We start from the raw sequence: 22,896 nt of genomic DNA, 5'->3' as shown, positions 1-22,896 counted from the left end.
GGGAAACAATGGGTGAGACCAATGATGTGCTCTTCAGTAAAATTCCATTTATACACAGCTGCTCAAATGGACAGAATGGCTGATTTATGTATTGGTCACATGAGAAAAAAAAAACTGACTTTCAAAATTTCCTCGAATTCTGGCAGATCCCTCCAAAATGTAAAGACCGGAGATAATTTACTCACACAATCATTTCCTAGAACTTTATCAAATAATTAGGTAGCACCATAATGGTGAAGGTCGTGGTGAGGAAGAGAGGAAGAAAGGAGCATTATTTTTTACTTCCTACCCACTCTTCCCCATCAAATTACTAAGGTTCAATGAGTCCTCAGAAAACCAAACAATCAAAATGCATTTCATGCAAATAAAGCACTTTCCAGGCTGAGTCCGTCCAAAAGGTAGTGCTTCACTTAACATTTCGGAAGAAGTATGTAATTCCAGGACAGTATGCAGACTTCTCTAGAATCCTGACAACCAGCGCCAGCTTGGCAAAGTTTAATTAAATGCATAAGAGTGGCAAATGATGATGATACTTAGAAGAGCATCTTGGTCACAGCAGGTAAGAATTTAATCAGCGCAGAAGGCGTTTGCTAGCACATTATATGGTTAAAAATTCCAGAGTTCAACTGTTTCTTTTTCAGACATGAATTTCACTGAGAATGGGGATCTTGTTTTATCAATTTTTCTTCTTACAAGTAAAACAATTCAAACCACTCCTGCCTTATGTAAAAATATTAAAATCTTATATAAACCTTATCAGTGGCCTGAGAAATGCAGGGACATTCACGAAGAGATGTGTGCAAAAACTGTTTCCCTCAGAGAGCAGGATAAGTGAGAAGAATCCACCCTCTAGAATAAAATTTTAGAAGGGGTTTGTTTCTATTTTCACTAAATGAACAAGGGAGGTTTTATCTAAAATTTGTATGTAGCTTTAAAATGTATTTAATACATTGAAATTCTAAACAAATACTGACAATTGGTATCACAAAGTGTGATTTGGTATATTTGTAGAATTTGAGGACTTATACTACGTAAGCTCCTATTACACATTAATAAAATTTAATTGTACATTTAAAATACGATTATCCCTTACTTCACATCATTTATTCAGAACATCAATCCCCTTGGTTATGTTCACAACTTTCAACCCCTTAAGAAGCTGTACCAAAGTTAAAAAAAATCATTAGATTTGATGTGAAACACAACTCCTTACAGGTTGAATGAATAAGCCAGATATATATGCTTAAGAAAACATTTACAAGTATTATATAGGTAATATAATTAATTACAAATTGCTTGCTGTTCATTAAAAACATCTCTTTTGGACTTGTAGATAGTGCACAAACAGGGTCATTACGACGTGCATGTCTTTGCAATGCTAATATTACTGGATTATACAGATTCGGGCTAACGCTGTGCCACACACAGGACTGAGGACGTGCTGCATCTGAAATGCCATTGATGGAAACAGACTGGGTACCTAAGTGCTGGGCTTCCAATCTCTTATCCAATGTCAGTTCCTCTTTAGTTAGTAGATGATGAAGCTTCCGCCTTCCCCGTGGCTTCCTCACTAAAGAGCAGCTTTCGAAGTATATTTGCATAAAATGGTCCATACACTTGTTTGTTGAGATTCACAATGCTTGCATATTGCGAGCCTAGCACCTCTAGCTCCTGCTGAACGACAGTGAGGCCTCCTGGCACGGCAGGCATGCATTTTTGAGGGTTTGGCAGACAAAGCAGGCTTTTCATGTATAGCTGGATTCGTTTTTCTGGGGAAAAAGAAGGCATCTTTATCTGTCCCATTATTAAAGCACGTGATTTTGAAAAATGAGAACAGTAATTGTGGTATGTGGATTGCGGCAACATTCTCAGTTCTTGACCTCTCCCTATATTCGTGCCCTTTCCAAAGCAGCCTTGCAGCTCTTCCCATCAAAGACTGGAGTCTGTTTCCCCATGCCTTGGAGCAGGGATGGCCTTACGACTTGCTTTGGCCAATGCAGAATGTGGCAGAAGTGCTGGTATGTGAGTTCCGTGCTCAAGAGGCATTGTTGGAACCCACTCTCTCTGCCTACCACCACCATGTAAACAAGCCTGGGCCTGATGAGGGACCATGTTGAGGGAAGCCCAGTTGTTCCATCTTAGGCCATCCTAGACCAACCTGTAGCCAACCAACTCCCAAGCACCTGAGAGAGCCCAGGCAAGATCAGCAGAGCTACCCACCCAAGCCACAGCTGACCACAAATGCACGCGTGCGTCCAGCAAGATCAAAAGAACTACCCAGTTGCCCCACAGACTTGTAAGCAATGACAGATGGAGTTTTGGGGTGATTTGTTATGCAGTAATAGCTAGCTAACAAAACATGCATAGCATTTTCAGGGTGGGGGTGGGGAATCTTTTACAAAAACTCAACGTCCATAATTTTAGTTATGTATCCTAAAGCTGAGTTTGTAAACTGGCACTGCCAGTTTGGTCCACGTAGTGTTTTTTAAAAATAGAAGTCATTTAAAACGAGGGGATTTCACATAGAAAATCAAAGTTTTGGTTCTTCTTGAAAAATCTACAGATCTGGCAAACTTGGGGGCCCAAACTGCCACATGGCAAGGGTGAGCACACATCCGAGTTTTCACAGGACAGTTAAAGTTGACACCTGCTGTCCTGGCATAATTAAAAAGAGCACTCTCAAAAGTGTCCTGGGGTGGAAAACAAATTATATGATCACCCCCCATGTGGGCAACAATCTGGAGTCACTAAGGAAGGGCCACCCCACCGGCACTGCCACCTTCTCCATTCTTCCTGCTTCAGTGCCTCAGTGTATCTGCATTTGAGACGACTTCACAAAAGCACGCAAATGCATAAATAAGTGAAGCTGCGGTGGTATTGGACAAATGGTACTGGACAAGCCTGACATGCCCCAGCCCATGCTGCTCCAAGGATGTTCTCTGGCTTTGGAAACAGAAATCTCACAAATAAGGAAGTTTACTAAGGAAAATACACTCCATCGAATACAGATAACTATATTGCTGAAACTTATCTCTAAACACTTCTCCCAAAAATCACACGTTTCCGCCAGACTTGACCTAGAACTCAAAGTCCCCAGTGTCCCATGTCCGTATCTTAGCCCAAATTGTTTCCTCTTACTAGAATGCCTTTCCACCTCACCTCATCTCTGCACAAGTCGAGAGCATACTTCAATGCTGATGCTAAAGTCACCTCCTTTCTGTGGCTTTTCCTAGCAACTGTTACACTATCACCCCATATTACTGTTACTTGAGAATTTATCTCTCCCTTCTTAGACAGTGGGCTTTCTAAGGGTCAGGGCTATTTTTTTGTCTTATAATATCCCTGGTCTGGCATGTGGCAGGCACGTCATAAATGCTGCTTGAATTAAAGTGAGACTGGAATGAAAAAGGTCTATAAAGATAAACCCCAAACTGAAAGCAATGGGAGCCAGAGAGGAATGGGGGCTGGAGAAGGCAGTCAAAGATGACTTGGGCCTTATCCATAATTTGTCAACAAGAGGAAATTATTCATGGATGTATCACTTGTATAATTGAAAATTACTTTTTAAAAATGTAGGTGGCTATTAGCATGCAAATAATTTACACAGCAGGTAATCCATAAATCATTTTTACATGGTTTTGGTATATATTTGAAAAAAAATCATTTGAAGGAAAACTCCCTCTCTAATTACCTTTTTTAATGGCTAAGAACACAGTGGGAGTTTTAATTCCATTGTAGACAAATAGCACATCAAGTAAGAACAAAAGAAGGCAGACTGTGGATACCATGAACTACAGGGGAGGAAAGGCAGGGGTAAATTGGAGCCCCTCTTCTGTCCCAGGGATCCCTCTAAGTGCTTAATGTATTCCAGCTCCTCTGCAGGCAGAGAATTAAGAGGAAACTGTCTGCTAAATTCCCCGTTAGGCTGGCTGGTCGACTCTCAGAAGCTGGGTCTATTTTCATCACAGATACGGTCCAAACACTTTTCACAAGGCTGTTTAAAGAATGAAACTTTTTCAAAACTGTTATTATGCTGACAAGTGGTTCTATCTCCTCTGTGGATGAGTCACAGTTTTTAGGCCAAGACTAAGGTGACAGAAGCGTCTGTCCATTTAGGAGCAGCCAAATGGAGCCCCTGCCAAAGACGTGCCCTTGGCTTCCAGAGCCCAGGGAGGGGCGCTCAAGTGAGTCATTCATGTTGCTAGGCAACAATACTTTGAATGAGGTTACAAAATACTTCCAGTCTGCAAAAGAACAGGAAACTTGGACTGGGGAGAGCTGGGTGGAAAAAAGTTGCTTGACTGGATTTTAAGAGGCCACCTCGGGGTGGGGCATCTCCTGGATCCCAGCTTCCCTCTCCCTTGACATTGCAAGTACTTCCCTGATCTAAAGCAAGGGCATGGAGGACACCCAATGCTCTGGCCACGCTGCCAATGAGCAGCAGGGCTCCAGCTTTGACTGTAGTGCCCATTAGAGCAGTTAAGAATATGAGTCACTCTCCCCACCCCACCCCACCCTCTCTCTCTCTTACACTTCTTCCTCTTCCTCTTCCTCTTTCTCTGCTATGTGAGGACACAACAAGAAAGCAACCATCTACCAGCCAAGAAGAGAGCTCTCACCAGAGCCCAACCACGCTGGCACCTTGACCCCAGACTTCCAGCCTCTAGAACTGTAAGAAAATAAATTTCTTCTGTTAAAAAAAAAAAAAAAAAAAAAGAATATGAGTCAGAGAGGCTCAGGAAGAAGCCATACTCTGCAACCTGCTAGTTATGCGACCTCAGGTGAGTTACTTAACTGCTCTAAGTCTCCATGCATTCACCCATTCCACAGATATTTATTAAAGGTCATCTCTGGGCCCAGCATGGTATGGGGAAATAGCAGTGAGCAAATATGCACCCCGTCCTCGTGAGGCCTGTGCACTAGTGGGGGGTCTCTTGGTACGTGGCAGACTGCAGACAGCCTGCCCCTCTTTCTCCGGGGAACACCGTCTCCCTGTTGTTAGCGTTCAGCTGGAGACTACGGGCCATGAGATGCATGTCAGCAGTGAAGGTTACGCAGGGAAGGGCTCAGCCACAGGCAGCTGCGGTTATGCTGTGTGTGTTACTGTTTTCACCCGTCACCCCTCAGCAGCCCACATGCTACACACCAGACGGCTCTTTTCTTGGGGGTGGGGTTGAAGCCTAGAGCTATTAAGTGGCCTGGGTGGCCTAGATCGCCAGCATCCCGTGTCCCCAGGGATAAGAATGAGAGAAACTATTTAAGAGCCTCAACTAAATAATAGCAAGTACTTGTATTCTTAGGGAAGTCAGTGCTGTACTTTGAAAACTTGCAGATTAGTCCTGGAATGTTAGTATATTCGAATGCCACACTCTTTCCTCTGTCTGGTCCATTCCTCACCCTCTGCAGTAGACACCAGCTTTGTGTCCCACAGCACCCTCTTCCCTTCTTAAGGCCACAGCACCCTGATCTTGTTTGGGGGAAAACAATCTCTTCCCTAGTTTCAGACCAGGTGTTCACCAGGAATTGAACCCGTCTCAAGTTTAAGTTTCTTCCCTTCTGGCCACCATGAATGAGTCAACAATGGGACATGACCACCGTCTGGAGCCAATGAGACTCAATTCTGGGGTCACCGTCTGAGCTAAGAGGGGAGGGAAACTGACTCCTTTTTTTTTTTTTTGGCTTGACTTAAACACAGAAAGATGTAGGCTGGAGCTGAAGTCATCTTGCTGTGTTGGGAAGAGACCCTCCATGGAGACAGCCAGCCCAGAGGAAGGCAGTGCTGAGGGACCAAAGTGGGGAAACCAGCACCCAGGACATAGTTTAAGCTCTGATTAAGCTGTACCAGCAGCCAATCCCACCCTGCTGTTTTCTGTTATATGAGCAAACACGTTCCCTTTTTGCTTAAGCCACTTTAGAAGCTTCGGTTCTCTGTCACAAGTAATAGAAAAAGTCCTAACTGATACATTCTCCCCAACTCACCAATACAACTTGATCTAAAGATATTAATTTTCTTAGCAATCAAGTACAAAAAAAAGTCTACCCACTATGCCTCTCAGTTGCAGGGTCTTTTTAACTCTTTGTCTCTCTAAGCCTGACCAACATAGGGGCCTCAGCTCACACAGGTTTGCTTCCAGCAGAGGCCGTGTCTGCTTTCCGGGAACACACTGCCAGCTGGTTTGGATTGCTCTATTGGTCTAGGAATTTAACATTACTGGCAGCATGATGTGATTTTCTTCATAGAAACCTATCGGCTGGGTAGTAAGGTAGAAGGCTCTGAAACATCCTCCCACTCTACTACATATACACACAGAAGCAGCAATGAGTCCCAAACCTTTGAAAATATTAATGCTTTCTTCATATTTTCAATATTTATTCACTCACCAAAAGAAGCAGGTAATCTGTTTAAGACTAAAATTTGACTGACACTTAACATTAGCCAAAACCAGCATGGTAAAGCAAATTGGAATTGAAGCAGAAACCAATAAAAACATGAAGACTCACCAATCAAGGACCAGATAGGATTGTCCTCCTCTTCAATGCTTGAGAACTGACCTACAAGATTAGCTTGAACCTCAGCATTTAGAGCAGGTAAACCTCTCTCCATCAGGGTCTTGTTTACCTCAACACAAGTCTGAACACCGATAGAATTTAGGACTTCCTTCAAGTTAAAGGTCCTACAAAACATGAAACAAAAATCCCATCAGGGATAGTTTTTATTTAGCAGGATTTTTGTTGTTGTTGTTGTTTTAAAAATATACCAACTTATTTCAAATGTCTACCAATTTTTCCCTATACAGACAATAATTACCTCTATTAGAATGAGCTTAGAAAATAGTAACTCCTCCCAACCATCCTTTATATGTAGCAGATTTGTAAATGCTTAAAACCACTCAATTCTGTGGGTAATGTTTAAATAGGAAAGCACAGACAGAAAAATGTGGTCCCTGAAAATAAGTCTGCAACCCCATCTTCAGGCAGGGCTATCAGAAAGGGAAAGAGTAGGTTCTTTAAAAAGTAACCTATTTACTTCTTAAAATAAACCCTCTGGTCTGAGTGGATTCATTCATAGATTTTTTTTTTTAATGTGCTTGGAAAATGAGGTACGATCAATTCCTTTATCCATGCCTGAGCAGTAAATCTCTAACACCAATCAAAAACAAGAAATGAAGATATTCAGAAGCCAATACCATGAAGACAAGTTACCTAAAACTCTTGACCTATCATGATGAAAGGTAAGAAACTCCTTGGATTGTTACTTTCAAGTAACTGATCAGTAATACCAAATATATACAGTCCAGAAAACTGTAAAAAGTAGTTAGTGGTGGGTTATTTAACAGGTAAGGAAAAAGGTGTAATTAGAAACAGCATTTGTTGGATCCGCACTATTGGGGAATGATGATGGAAAATTGCTGCTCACTAGTCAGAAAGGGTCTTTAAGACAACTTTGTGCAAAATGGGAATTAAAGGATAAGAGATGGGGGGATGGGGTGGGGGGAATTAGACAAAACAATAATATAATCAGATAAGCAAAACAACTATAAAGAAGATGACTTAACAACTAAGTAGTTATTAAAAGCTGACGTTTATCAAGCACTTACCATGTGCCAGACACCTGCCCTAGGTGCTTCACACAGTCATCTTAAGTTTCCATTAACCCTAAGGTAGGTACAATTATTCCCTTTTTACAAATGAGGAGGTGAGACTCAGAGTGATTCAGGATCTTATTCAATGGTACATAACAAGTCAGTAGCATAGCTAGGATTTAAACCCTGGTTTGCCTGACCCCAAAGCCTGTCCTCTTAGTAACCATTTTGCTGTGTGCTTTATATTAATACTTAAGCAGTACTGGGGGTTCACTAAAGGCTTGATAAATTAGAATTCCTGGAAAATAATGGTTACCCAGTGTGGGAAAATGCTAAAAGAAGATCTATTGCAAAACCAGAGCCAGAGCAGATTTCTTTTTATTATAGGTCTTGGGTCCTGGAACGTGAAATAAAGGAGCCTGGCAAGTTAGCACCAGGATCAGTAGAAAGGGCAGGGCCTTGACATAGGCCAGGGTTCAGGCCTTGGCTTGTCCTTTTCTTGGTGTGCAACCCAAGGCAAATCCTATTCTCTCTCTGAGCTTCAGGTCAAAATGAGAACTCTGGATGCTATAACCACTTGGGCTTCTTTTGGCTTTTAATATTCTAGGATTTTATCAAGTCATTTATGTGCTCTCTAAGTAATGGGCCGGAGGATGGGAGGTTGGGTGTATCTCCCTTCAAAGAGAGGAATAAAGTCCCTGAAAACACCTGAAAGGGGAACCAGCAAGAGGAGCTGACCCATATGAGACCCATGGAAACATCTGGCCATTGGCTAAGACTAGGAATTTTCTAACGTGGACAGGATTCCCAATAGGATGATCTAAATGCAAAATTGAAATGGGATTCTGGTATTCAATGAAGGTTTGATACTGGGAAATGAATTTGGCAAAAACAAAACTTTCACTGGACTTGCAGAGCATCTCTGAAGGACAGAGATGTCACCACTCCGAAGATTTCACAGAGGCTGGGTCAGTGAAGCTGGTAAACATTTCATGGCAGAAAACCTATGGAGTTGGAACAACTGAATCGGAAAGCCTTTTTGATAGGGTGTTCTAAACACTGAGCATGGTGGATTTCTGGGTTTTGTTGGTTTTTTCCACAACACTGTCAAAGAAGAGCTTTTGCACACACCCATCCCAAGCAGAAACACTATACTCACCCTGGCACTTGTTATGGAAAAGACCTCTCCTTTCCTATGATGGGACATCTAAGCCTTCAGTGATATTAAAAGAAATTCTAAAAGAAGAAGGTGTGAGCTAAGCTTCTCAAAAGCACAGTCCTGAATATCACATCCAGATGTCAAGGTTATTTACATTCTCTGAAACACATGCAGACCCTGAATACAAGGCAAAGCAGATAAAAATGCTTGGAACTTACTCTTTGTTCATGCCGTCAAGTAGAACAGCTGAAATCTTTTTTACCCTGATTGCAAGCTCAGGTAGGCCTTCTGTCATAGCACCCACCATGTTGTTGGTGATTAGGGACAGGCAGGCAATCATTTTCAGTTGATTCAGCTTTTCTGTCAGTTCCTGAAGACGTGCTCCATCTGTCATGAGTGTCTAGCATGTTTATTTAAAATGTAAAAATAGTAAGGGAAGCTCAATACCATGAACTTGTAAAATAAGCAATGTTACATCCAAACTCCCATTTTTATCTGATTTCAGTAAAGTCATTAAATCACATGCAACACAGACAGACCAGCTGATTCACAGTTTGAACTTAAGAATTAGAATACTGGAAAACTTGAGTGAAGGAAAAAAAAATCACTCACCTCTGGTAATTCTTTTTTCTGATAATCCCACTGTAGCAATTTCAAATAACTATTATTTAGCACCAATGTAGGGCTCAGGCTTGGCTTGGAGCTGTTTTTGGCCCCGGGAGTTAAAGCAGTCTCAGAAAGAGAAAGTAATTCTTCATGTACAGATTCTTTTATCCATTCTGTAGTTTGATCAAGAGCACCTGCAAGTACAAAGGCCACATATTTGTCCTCCAGCTGATGGATTCCTTCATTTGTGCATTCTACATGACAGATGTCAGGTTAGGTGCTGGGCATGAATGACAAAACAGCCATGGCCCTCAAGGAGCTGAGCTTAGAGTCCAGATGGGCAGACAGACCTGTAAGCTCACAATTACAGCAGAATACAGTGAATACTAGAAGACACAGAGGAGTGGAGGGAGGAGAGGCTGTCCAGGACAGGCTGTAAGAGGAACTCCATAAGTGACACTTCAGGATACAAGGCAAACAGTGGAAAGAGCTGTCACGCCAGGATAGGAGAATAGCCCACACAAAGACCCGGAATAGTGAGAAAATATGGTAATTTGGATGCTACAAGCAAATCTGTACTGCTGGTCTATAAAGAACTAGGCGGGAGAGAGAGTGGCAGCAGATGGCATCAGATGGATAGACAGGCCAGCTCACACATGACCTTGAGTCTTGTGCAGAGAAGGTATTTAGATTAAAGGCATTGATGATTAATTAAACATTTTTGGGTTCCAGACCCCTCCTCGGAGGGTCTGAATAGAGCTATGCCTTTCCCAGCAGGCTGGTGTGCACACTTTATTTTACTTCAGACCCAGTTCTAAGGTTTCCCCCTAGAAATAAATTGCTTTTTATACCACATTTCTTATAAAATTATGTATTTGGTAGAATTTATAAGGTGGAGATTGCTTAAAAATGCAGAGTGAACACAGGTGCAGATTTTTTAAAAAGACCCAGAGAACAAAATAAATAGTCACCCTGGAAACAGGGGTAATTTATGAGCAGCTCAGTTTGCCACACTTAAGCAACACCACCTCCAGAATTTCACAACTTTGTTTCTCCTCAGTTGGCAAATGTTGTTCTTGGTTTTCCCAGTTCTGTTTATAAAGATATAAAAGACTTGCAGTCTTTTATTTAAAAGGTACCCAACAGACAGAAACAGTGGAAACCATCATGGATATAATTACAATATGGCAGTAATAAGCATTTATGCTGCAAGCTTAATCATTTACAGCTGACAGATTTAAAAGCCCATTTCTTTATCTCAAACAAAAGCAACAGTGTAGCAGAGGTTCTCAATCCTGGCTGATTGTAGAATCACCTGGGGAACTTTAAAAAGAAAGAAATGTGATCTTGGGCACTGGCTCTTGGAGATTTTGATTTAATCAGTCTGAGATGGGGCTCAGGCATCTGTGTTTAAACACCCTAGGTGATTCTAATATGTAGCCAGAATTGAGTACAACTGGTAAAGCAGAAAGAGCATGAGTTTAGAGGGAAACATGGGCTTTTCTCTAAGGGATCCGCTGAGATTTCACTCCCACAAGCTAGTACACTGACTGTTTTATGTGGCTCCAAAATCGAGGTCAACCCTATGAGGCACTGGTACCCCGTGGTTCTTCATATGGAAAAGAGCCTCTCCATTCATTTCTTCAATGACAACTGAGCACCTACTATACACCAGATACTATACCAAGTGCAGAGAATTCACAGATGAGTAAACACAGTCCCTATACTCAAAAACCTCCTTATCTACCAGGAGAGAGAAACAGAACAATAGGCAATGGTTTTACAGGTGCATTTACCTAAGAATTTCTCAGGGGCAGTGGAGGCCCAAGAGCACTTCCCTACCAATATATGTTCCTGTTTCCTGCCAGGAAGTCTTGGACTAACCCCGCCGAAACTATCTCTGGTTCTCTCAGTCCATATCCTGCCAGTCCTCAGTGGTCCAGCCTCTTCCTGTGGGAAGGCTTTCTTTTTTTTTTTTTTTTTTTGCGGTACGCGGGCCTATCACTGTTGTGGCCTCTCCCGTTGCGGAGCACAGGCTCCGGACGCGCAGGCTCAGTGGCCACGGCTCACGGGCCCAGCCGCTCCGCGGTATGTGGGATCCTCCCAGACCGGGGCAAGAACCCGTGTCCCCTGCATCGGCAGGCGGACTCTCAACCACTGCCACCAGGGAAGCCCGGGAAGCCTTTCTTGATTGTATGGACCCATCCTTATCACTGCCTTCTTTTTGTTTTTTATATTAATTTATTTATTATTTTTGGCTGCGTTGGGTCTTCGTTGCTGCGCGCGGGCTTTCCCTAGTTGGGGCGAGCGGGGGCTACTCTTCGTTGCGGTGCCCTGGCTTCTCACTGCAGTGGCTTCTCTTGTTGCGGAGCACGGGCTCCAGGTACACGGGCTTCAGTAGTTGTGGCGCATGGGCTTAGATGCTTCGCGGCATGTGGGATCTTCCTGGACCAGGGCTTGAACCCATGTCCCCTGCACTGGCAGGTGGATTCTTAACCACTGCGCCACCAGGGAAGCCCTATCACTGCCTTCTTGAGGCACATCTGCCTTTGAATTTTTGATCTGGCTGTCATTTCTCTTCAACAGCTGACCTGAAAAACAGCTTCTCTATTTACTAAAAAAAAGTTATTAAATAGTTCATGTGCCTTTAATATTACTAGTGATATGAAAATGAGACTCCTTGAGAGTCCAAGCCTATGACGTTTATTTTTTATATAGTTTTCCCTTGACTTAGCTCACAGCACAACCTGATAGGTGTGTGAGATATCTGGCCTTGTCTTGGCAGACCCCCTTGCGTTGGAAACTAATCAAACGTTTTTCCAGTGGTACTTGTCACTTAGTAGGTTCTCAAAAAACCTCTGCTCTCTATACCTGGCATGAGAGACCCGGTAGGTTTCCTATTTAATTCACCATCTCTGGAGGTAACCATGGGCTTAAGTACTGACTCAAGTAGTCTCCTTTAGACTGACAAATTGATTTGGTCCTATATGCCTGAAGATATCTTTCCCTTCCAACTGTCATGCAGTAAAATGTTTACTAATATACACTGTGCATGCAAATCAAACTAGAAGACACAGGGTGTTTTAACTCCTTCAGAAAGCAGAGGAGGGAACACTTCCTAATTTATCTTATGAGGGCAGCTTTGCTCTGACACCAAAACCAAGCAATGGCATTATAAGAAAAGAAAATTACAGGGGGACATCTTTCATAAATATAGATGTAAAAATCCTTAAGGAAGCATTAGAAAGGCAATAAGATAAAGATAATATACCGGGGCCGAGTGACTGGATAAACATCTCAGGACTGCAAGCTTGGTTTAACACTAGAAAAAAAATCAGTCACTCTAATTCGCCACATTAACACAATCAAGGAGAAGAAAAATATGACCAATTGAGTAAACGCAGAAAAAGCATGGAAACAAATTTAATATGTGACCTATTTAGATAAAAATTCTCAACAGGGCTTCCCTGGTGGCACAGTGGTTGAGAGTCCACCTGCCGATGCAGGGGACACGGGTTCGTGCCCCGGTCCGGGAAGATCCCACATGCCGCGGAGCGGCTAGGCCCATGAGCCATGGCCGCTGAGCCTGCGCGTCCGGAGCCTGTGCTCCGCAACGGGAGAGGCCACAACAGTGAGAGGTTCGCGTACCACACACACACAAAAAAAAACTCAACAAACTAGAAATAGAAGGAAACTTCCTTAACCCCCAAAAATGACATCTATGAGAAGCTGCGGCTAACATCATATTTAATGCTCAAACAATAAACATTCTTCTGCTAGAAAAGCAAGGATGCCCTTTCTCATGACTTCTATTCAACATCTGATGGGAGGTCCCAGTCAGTGCAATAAGATAATCCAAAGAAATAAAAGGCAACATGATTCTATATACTATAGAAAAACCTAAGGAATACTCCAAAAAGCTATTAGAATTAATAAGTTGATTTAGCAAGGTCTCAGGATGCAAAGCCGATCCTCAAAAATCAATTATATTTCTATATGCTAGAAAACAAAAAGTTTTATAAAATAGCATTTATAACACCAGAAGAACATAAAATGAGATTAAATTTAACAAAATAGGAGCTTCCCTGGCAGCGCAGTGGTTAAGAATCTGCCTGCCAATGCAGGGGACACAGGTTCGATCCCCGGTCTGAGAAGATCCCACATGCCGTGGAGCAACTAAGCCCACGTGCCACAACTACTGAGCCTGTGCTCTAGAGCCCGCGAGCCACAACTACTGAGCCCACATGCCACAACTACTGAAGTCCGTGCACCTAGAGCCCGTGCTCTGCACGCAACAAGAGAAGCCACTGCAATCAGAAGCCTGCGCACCACAACGAAGAGTAGCCCCCACTCACTGCAACTACAGAAACCCCGCGCGTAGCAACGAAGATCCAATGCAGCCAAAAATAAATTAATTAAATAAATTTTAAAAAATTACAAGACCAGTACACCAAAACTAAAACAATATTGCTGAAATAAATTAAAGATTTAAGTAGAGATATTGAGTTCACATATCAGTAGATTCAACATTATTAAGATGTCAGTTCAACATAATTCCAATCACCATCCCAGCTGGCTTTTTTGCAGAATGAGATAAACTAATTAAAAAATGCATATGGAAATTCAAAGGACCTAAAATAGGCAAAACAATTCTGAAAAAGAATTAAGTTGGAAGCTAACACTATCTGACTTCAAGACTTAGCCTCAGTAACCAGGATAGTGTTGTATCAGCTAAGAGTAGAAATATAGATCAATGGAAAAGACTAGAGAGTCTAATAAAAAGGAATGAAGTACTGATATGTGATACAACATGGGTAAATCTTTAAAACACAATACTAAGTGGAAGAAACCAGACACAAAAAGCTACATATTATATGATTCCATTTATATGAAATGTCCTGAACCGTCAAATCCATAGAGACAGAAAGTAGAACTGTGGTTGTCAAGGGCTAAGGGAAGGGAGGAATGAGGAGATACTGCTAATGAGTTTGGGGTTTATTCTGGAAGCATGAAAATCTTACGGAATTAAATACTGGTGATGGTTGCATAACCTTGTGAAAATACTAAAAAACACTGAATTATACACATTTAAAATTTAATTTTATGGTATGTAAATTATATCTCAATTTAAAAAAAGAATAAAGAGTTCAGAAATAGAATCACAAATGTATGGTCAATTGATTTTCAACAAAAATGCCAAAGCAATTCAAAGGAGAAAAGACAGTTTTTTCAACAAATAGTTCTAGAATTAGATATATGAATGGAAAATTTTGAACCTTGAAATATACTGCCTTGAAATGATTCATAAGCCTAAAAGTCTAAAACTTCTAGAACATACAAAAAAAATTTTCATGACCTTAGGATATACAAAGATTTTGTAAACAATTCACTAAATGCACAAACCATAGAAGAAAATTTTATTATTTGCACTTCATCAAAATAAAAAAACTTCTTCTTTTCAAAGGATAGGGTTAAGAGAATGAAAAATGCAAGCCACAGATGGGAAGAAAGTTTCACAACACAAAAATATGACAAGGGACTTGCTTCCACAATATATAAAGAGCTCTTCAAATCAATAATAAGACAACCCAATTTAAAAATGGGCAAAAGATTTGAACAGACACTTCACGTAAGAAGATAAATAAATGGCCATTTAGCATATAAAAGATGCTAAACATCATTAGTCATCAGGGAAATGTATATTAAAACCACATGAGATACTTTCACATTCTCTATAAATATATATAGGGTAAAATTTAAAAGACTGATAATACCTAGTGTTGGTGAAAATGTAAAGCAGTTGGAACTCTCATACACTGATGGTGAGTATAAAATGGCACAACTACATTGGAAAATAATTGGCTGTTTTTTCTAAAATTAACCATATATTTACCATATGACTCAGCCATTCCACTCCTAGGTGTTTATCCAAGAAAATGAAAACACATGCCCACACAAAGACTGGTACACAAATGTTCACAGAAGCTTTATTCATAGTAGCCTAAAACCAGAAACAACACAGATGTCCATCAACAGGTAAATGGATAAATGAGGTATGTAATCATATAGGATTACAATATAATAGGATAACTTTCAATAATATAAACTATGGATACTCACAACAACATGGATGAATAGCAAAAACCTTATGTTGAGTGACAGAAGCTAGACAGAAAAGTGAACACACAGTATGATTCCATTTAATATGACGTTCTAAAAGAAGCAAAACTAATCTACATTGATAAAAATTACATCAGTTTTACCTCGATGGGGGGAGGTTGGTTGCAAGGGGCCTGAGGATTCTTTTTGGAGTGACAGAAATGCTTTATTTCTTGTTTCTAGTGGTGGTTACATGGGCATATTCTTTAGTCAAAACTCACAGAACTATACACTTAGAGTTGGCGTGTTTTTATTCTATGTATTGAATGCTTCAATAAAGTTTTTTTAAAAAGATATGGGTTATGGGTTGGCCAACTAAGTCACTGAGTCTAAGGCAAAAACCTAGCAAACAACCTATGTGATAAAGTCACATAAAGCTTTATCAACACAAAACACACATGTAAATATTTACATTACGTAAAAGCCATTGATTGTGCTATTTAGTGCTTCAGAGGATTCAGTCCAGGGAATGCTCCGTGAACTCTGCCAGTTTGGTATGAATGAGTTTAGTATTTGAGCTTTCTGAGATGAATGCATCAAGGGTATCCCTGTACTGATTCATCAAGGAATACAATTCCCATCTCTACCGACTTCTAATATGGTACCTAAGCATGAAATCTGAGTGACCCTTAAAAAGGCAATGACTCTACATCCTGGGCTTGGGGGATGGCCAGGCTAGCTCTTGGTCTGTACAATCCTGAACAGGCACCATTCAATAAACTAGGAGAATGGTGCAGAATACATGGATGGGAGTCCCTGATGTTGTCCAAAGCTTTAGATGGCCTCTATTTTCAATATTCTGGAAAATATTCAGAGCAAATACCCCAATTTTCAGTTAGAAGAATGTAGTTCTCTTATCCATGACATCCACTCTTTTATGCCTAGCAACACCTCACCTTCCCTTTTTTTGGTACTGATTTTGAGAAATCATTTTCCCTCACTCCATGCTTTCTTTTTGTGAACATCAATTAGAGGTCCCATGACTAGGCAACCTTCCTGACCAGGGGTTGGCCTCGCTGAGTCATATGCCCATCAGACTCCTTCCTAGGACTCTGAATGATGACCACAGCGTTCAAGGATGGCCCATGTTGAAGTGCACATTAACCATCTGAGGACGGAGCTCGGAACTTTCCCTTGTTTCTTCCTCCCCAGATTCCTGATGCCCTCCCGGTTTCTGGCCTCGCGCAGACTCAGGTATTTTCGCTTTTCTGTAAACTGCCTGACTCCTTCCATTCACTTCCTTTTCTGCTAAATCAGCCAGTTAGTTTCTGTTGCCTGCGATATACCCCAGCTGATATAACACCAAATTTAAAAATCCAAAGAAAGGAGCCAAAGCAGCAGCTTGGTTTACTCCTGACTTGGCCGTGAGAGACCTGGCTTCCAGTCCCAGCTCCGCCACTTCTCAGCTGTGTGGCTCTGTCTTTGGGCAGGTCGTTGCTAAGCATCAGCTTGCTCATCTCTAAAATGTTTCATAAATATTTCCTGAATGCCTTGGGTGCCAGGCTAAGACAATCATAATGCAGTTTTATATATTTCTGGAAAACATTTATGTCCCATAAGGATTTCTGAACCACAGGAAATGAAGTTCCTGAGAACATTTTATCAGATGTAAGAGATTATCTAAATAAATAAAATCTTTTCTTTCTGAGTATCTGAAAAACTACTTGTGGCCCAGCCCCCCAGGGGTAACGTGCCATTCTTTCTACAGATAATTTAGTTGTTGGATCTAATGTGGTTACTTTGTTGACATTTAATACATTCACCCAGTCACTGCCTAAGGCTTTCTTGGGTATATTTTAATAGGGCAATTATATAAAATCTCTCTGTCGGCAAAATACAATTTTGGGGGGAGTCAATTAAGAAACCCAGAGTACTTCTCTGTATTAATTTTCTGAATAATTATTTTATAAAAATCATGTACACACAAAAATCCAACACTTTTGTCCTTCTGTGCAATACTGTAAGACTCTTATTTTGATACTAGGGCACAGTGGCCGACTTTTGGCAGAGTGACTTGAGGATATAATTAATAGTTGACATACACTCTGCTTCCTGGACTCTTGATTTCTCTGGGAACATATTTAGATCTGGGCAACAATGACCTACTTGCACAGCTGGATTTATTCTATTCTTAAATCTCTGGAAATATCCAAGTCAATGTGAAAGGTGCAAATGAAATATAAGTCACTAAGCCTGGGTTTTAAGGAGAGAAACAAATCATTTGAAATGAATGAAAGTGTAGTTCAACCCTACAGTAAGGAATTTGTTCAAGATTACAGGCTACCTTGACTCAAGACATGAAGACATTTGCACACATGTGTACATACACATATACGGGGACACAAATGGAACCAACCAATGAATCTCAGGAAAATGCTGCTAAGAATGTGGTTATCATAGTTCAGGTTTCAGATCCAGGTTCTATGTAGGGTTCTATGTCCCATAATCCCTCTCTGCCTTTGAAGCCAAAACAATATAGCTCTGAAGTCATAGAATTTTTGTTGTAGAAGGATCCTTAGAAGTCATCTAGTCATATCTGTCACTTGACGCTAGAGCTCCCTCTGCAAATCCCCCCAAGATAGTCGATATACTGTCTGGAGAGAGTCAGTTTTGCATAGTGGTTGAATGCACACGCTTTGGGGCAGAGACATAGCTGGGTTATCCAGGCTTTACCACTTACTAGCAGTCACCTAGGGTAAATACCTTAACCTCAGTTTCTTCTTTTATAAACAGTAGGTGATAACAGTACCAGCCTCATAGGGTGACATGTGAAGCTTGAATGAGCTAATAAACGTATGGTGTTTGGCACATAGTAAGGACTTGGCACACAGTAAGTGCTCAAACAAAATGTTAGCTAGCATGGGCTACTATCAGTAATAGAGAGGCCCATTCCAAAGTTAAAACAGCAGTTCCAGCTGCTAGGAAGGCCAAAATTGGCTGTCTGCTGCTTCCCTCCCATGGGTCCTAGTCTGCCCTACAGAGCTTAACCAAAGCCCTGAATCACTATCGACAGGGAAGGCAGTGCTCATGGCCCACCCGAGTCTCCCTGTTATCAAGCAGAATGGGCCCAGCTTCACTGATTGTTCCTCCTGTCACCCTCCATGGCCCATGCCCTCTTCCCTGGACAGGCTCCAGCCTGCTGGAGCCCCTTTTAAAGTGGCATCTGTTTGGCTTTGTTTACACGAGGCTATCATATTGACCATCTTGACAGAAAAGCTCAGTCCACGAGGGGTAGGGTGGGGTGGGTGCATCACCTAACCCAGCCTTAGACTGTGGTTAACCGAAGCCCAGAGGCTGCTGTCAAGGGTTTGCCAATGAGAGAACCAGCTAACCAGCCTCTTGCCAGCTGTCCAACATCTGGCACCTCAGCTTCCTCACCTGTGAAACAAAGGGAATAACAGTACCTCTCTCACTGAGTAATTGTGGGGATTCAATGAGGTAACACTTCCTTTACTCCCATTCTTTCTTGACATCTCTTCCAGTCCAGTTTTAATGCCCACTAGTCCACTGAAACTGCTCCCATCACAGTTACCAAGGATCCTCACATGGTCATATCCAATGGTCAAGGCTTGGCCTTCATCTTTCTTGACCATTTAGCAGCACTTGTCGCAGCTGATCGTGTTTTCCTTCTTCAAACTCTTTCTTCGCTTGTCTTACAGGACACCACCCTCTCCTGGCTGTCTTCACCTCGCTGGCTACCCTTTCACAGTCTCTGTTGCTGGATCCTTTTCCTCTTCTCAAGCTCTAGATGCTCTAGAGGTCCCAGGTCAGGCCCATTCAGTATCTACACTCACTCCCTAGGTAACCTCATCCAGTGTAATACTGTGGATAAGAGCATGGAGTGGATAAGAGTGTGGAGTCAAACTGCTTGGGGTGAGTCCCAGCTCTGTAATTCACAGGTTGTGTTGTGGAGGGAAGTGATTTAACCTCTCTATGCCTCAGTTTCCACATCCATAAAATGGGGAGTAATTTCCTCAAGTTTTGGTAAAGATTAAATCAGTTAAAACAGATAAGGTGTTTAGAATGTGGTAAGCATTCTATACATGTTAGCTACTATCCAGTTCCATGGCTTTATCCACTATAAAGATATTGATGATGCCCAGATGTATATCCCCAGTGCCCATCATTCCTCTGAACTCTAGTCTCATATCTAAATGCCTCCTGGCATCTTCATGTCGATGGCAAACAAGATCTCAAAGTTCCCACATCTAAAACTGAATGCTGACTCCATACCATCTCCCACCTTTCCCTGGCCTCTCCCATCTCTCTAACAGGCATCACTCTTCACCCAGTTGCTTAGAGTCACCCTCAACTCTCTTTTTTCTCTCATCCAACTTTCAGCAAAACTTGTTACTCCATTTTCAAAATACAACCAGAACCTGACCTCTTCTCATTACTTCCACCACTATAACCTGGACCAGTCCACCATCCGCGATACCACCTAACTGGTACCCGTTTCCCTTCTTGCTCCTGTACAATCTGTTCTCTATCCAGGAGCCAGCGTATACCTAAAAAATCAAAATCCGATGTTGCTCCCCTGCTCAAACGCTCCAGTGACTTCCCATCACACTTGGAATGAAACCTAAATTACTCTCATTTCCTAACAAGGCTCTTTGTGACCTGCCTTTGCCTACCTCTTGGCCTCATCTGCTACCACTCTCTCCTGCCTACTCCACTCCAGCCACACAGTCTGCCTTGTGTTTGTCCAATTTCACAAGCAAGTTCCTGCTGCAGGGCCTTTGTATGCGCAGCTCTCTCTACCTGGAATGTTATTCTCTCACATCTTCCTATGACCCTTCCTCATTCCTTTAATTCCTCATTCCTTCCTCATTCAAATAGTTACTTATTAGAGAGGCCTTCCCAGTCCACCGCATCTAAAGAAACACCCCCTACCCTCACTCCTGTCCCGTTACTATCTGTCCCTTTATCCTATTTTTCTTCATAGCACTTAATAACACATCCGACAATACATGTTTTTTGTTTGTCACGCCTACTAGAAGGTCAGCTCCTTGGGGGCAGCAGCTTTATTCTGTTTTGTTCTATCCATAGCACCCAAGGTGTGTCTGGGACACAGGAGGTGCTTAATAAATGTTTGTTTGTTTTTTAAATGTATGAAGGGCTTCCCCGGTGCAGCGGTGGTTAAGAATCTGCCTGCCAGTGCAGGGGACATGGGTTCGAGCCCTGGTCCGGGAAGATCCCACATGCCGCGGAGCAACTAAGCCCGTGCACCACAACTACTGAGCCTGCATGCCACAACTACTGAAGGCCGTGCACCTAGTGCCCATGCTCCGCAACAAGAGAAGCCACCGCAGTGAGAAGCCCGTGCACCACAACGAAGACCCAATGCAGCCAAAAATAAATAAATTAAAAAAAAAAAAAAGTGACTAGTGCTTAGCACAGTTCCTGGGTCAGAGTCAATAGCTATAAGTTTATGATGTCAATTTTAGAAGTTAAAAAAAATGTTGAACAGAAATGCCAAAAGTCTTTAGTGATACTATTTAAGATGTCAAAAATGAAAATATCATATTTTCACCCAATTTCAATATATATACACACTTATATTGTACTTACTCGGAGTTTCTTCTAAAATTTCTTGGAACTTGGTTCTCTCATAATCTACCAACTGGCGTTGGAGATGTGGTCTCAGACTCCTAATCGTAAAATTGACCATGTCCATTTTCATGAGATCCAGGACATGAAATATTTGTCTAAAAATTTTAGAGTTAAAATAGTTAGAGAGGTGATTAAGAAATCAATCTGAAATTCATTAACTATTACTAATTTTACAGGCTGGAAAATATAAACATCCACGAAACGGTTTTAAAGTTCCAATCACCAAATTTGACAAGGTCACTTTTCACAAAAGGCATTATACATGCATTCCAAATGTATTCTTCTAGAGATCTCAAGAGTATTTGCTTTAGCAAATACACCTCCAGCTGATCCATTACATTCATCCATAAACTGATAGACACTAAGAAGCATAAACAATGAGTCTTAACAATGAGACAAAAAAGATTCAAGAAGGAATTTTCATTTGAAATTTTATGGAGTCTGAACATAGTGTACATTGTTTCTGTTCCTAAGGAAAGAAGAAAAAGAAAAGGAAAGAAAGGACAGGGCAGTAAAGCACAGGGGGAAAAACACTGCATTTTAGAGTTAGGCAGCCCTGTATTCAATTGCAGCTTTACAACTGACCAGCTCTGTGGCCAGGAACAAGTTACTCAATCTCTCTGAGCCTTAGTTTCTTCATCTGTGAAAGAAAGGGACAAGATCAACCTTGGAGGGATGTTGTGAGAGTCAATGAGACAGTGAACACAAAATGCAGGGGAGAGTGACAACCAGTAGGTGCTCAATACACGAGGAAGACGAACACCACAGAAAATCCTTCAAAGCAAGGATTCTACAACTGGAGAATCTCAATCTGCCAGAGCTGAGTGCAACTCTAAGGATACTTACAGCCTATTTTACAGATGGGGAAAGTGTGACTTTGAGAGGTTGTCAACTTTCCCAGAGTCATAAAGTAAGTAACCCATTATATGCAAACCAGCTTCCTTTCCCCTTCCCTTTCCTATACTATTACGTGAAACTTAGTTCTCAATGTGGCTGTATTCTCAAAAAAGGGAGAATTCCCCTCAATGGCAAAAAGTACTGCAGACTCCTCTCTCCTCTGGGATCACAAAGAAATTACTGTCTACACAGCCAGATTAGAGTCTTACGATCTTACTATACACATCACTTCCTGAGGGAAGCTGTAGCAGAGACAGCTGGACGACCACCAAAGGTCCATGTTGCCTTCCTGCAGTGTGGATTTGTGGCTGGGAAATGTGTTCCCAGACAGCAGCCACGTTTCCCAGGCCACCTTCAATGTAGGTGGTACCACGGGACTAGGTATAGTCAATGTAATGCATTGCTTCTGGGCCTAGGTGGTTAAACACTGGATATGCCTTCCTCATGATCTCTTTCCCATTCACCAGCTAAATGTAAAGGACTCCAACGAGCTGGGTGAGGGTGGAGCCAAGGAGAGAAGGAGCCTGGGTCCCTGAATGACACATGGAAGGCTGCCTGACCAAGAATCCCTGACTCGGACTCTGACATGAGTGAGAAACAAACGTTTACTGGTTAAATCACTGAGAACTCAGGGTTTACATGTCATAGCAGCTAGCAATACCCTAACTAATGAAGAAGCCTTCCTGGATCCTTAACTAGGTTAGGTCCCCCTGCTGGAGGCTCCATTAATCCCCTCCAGTTCCCTTTTCATAGCACTTATCACAACTGTAATTCCTTGTTCAAGAGCTGTCTCCCCATTAGACTGTAATCAGAGATTGCATCTGCCTTTTCCATCACTGCACCTCTAGGGCCCAGCACTGCCAGCTAACAACCTTGTTG

General features: G+C 41.9%; 1 protein-coding gene and 1 long non-coding RNA gene across 8 annotated transcripts in view; one reads left to right on the top strand and one right to left on the bottom strand.

Moving 5' to 3' along the window:
• Positions 1–1,042: 1,042 nt before the first annotated feature.
• The window catches only part of TCP11L2 (t-complex 11 like 2), a 40,053-nt gene continuing 18,199 nt past the window's right edge, over positions 1,043–22,896 (bottom strand). For all 7 annotated transcript variants that reach the window (XM_022599782.3, XM_089921228.1, XM_022599781.3 and 4 more), the window contains 5 exons: positions 21,079–21,215; positions 9,355–9,542; positions 8,961–9,142; positions 6,502–6,674; positions 1,043–1,769 (listed from right to left, as the gene is read on the bottom strand). In XM_022599782.3, the coding sequence (XP_022455490.1) occupies positions 1,525–1,769; positions 6,502–6,674; positions 8,961–9,142; positions 9,355–9,542; positions 21,079–21,215 (925 nt within the window). In that variant the 3' untranslated portion in view covers positions 1,043–1,524. The remainder of the gene's footprint in view (positions 1,770–6,501; positions 6,675–8,960; positions 9,143–9,354; positions 9,543–21,078; positions 21,216–22,896) is intronic.
• On the top strand, positions 6,668–21,083 carry LOC111187791 (uncharacterized). The gene is made up of 3 exons (XR_002648272.3): positions 6,668–7,232; positions 16,660–16,701; positions 20,625–21,083. It is a non-coding gene; the product is annotated as an uncharacterized LOC111187791 (long non-coding RNA).

This window comes from Delphinapterus leucas, chromosome 11 (assembly GCF_059928025.1).
Source record: "Delphinapterus leucas isolate spDelLeu-1000000601 "Yukka" chromosome 11, BTC_Dleu_Yukka2, whole genome shotgun sequence".
Classification (NCBI taxonomy): domain Eukaryota; kingdom Metazoa; phylum Chordata; class Mammalia; order Artiodactyla; family Monodontidae; genus Delphinapterus; species Delphinapterus leucas.
This window is presented reverse-complemented; position numbering and strand designations above follow the sequence as displayed.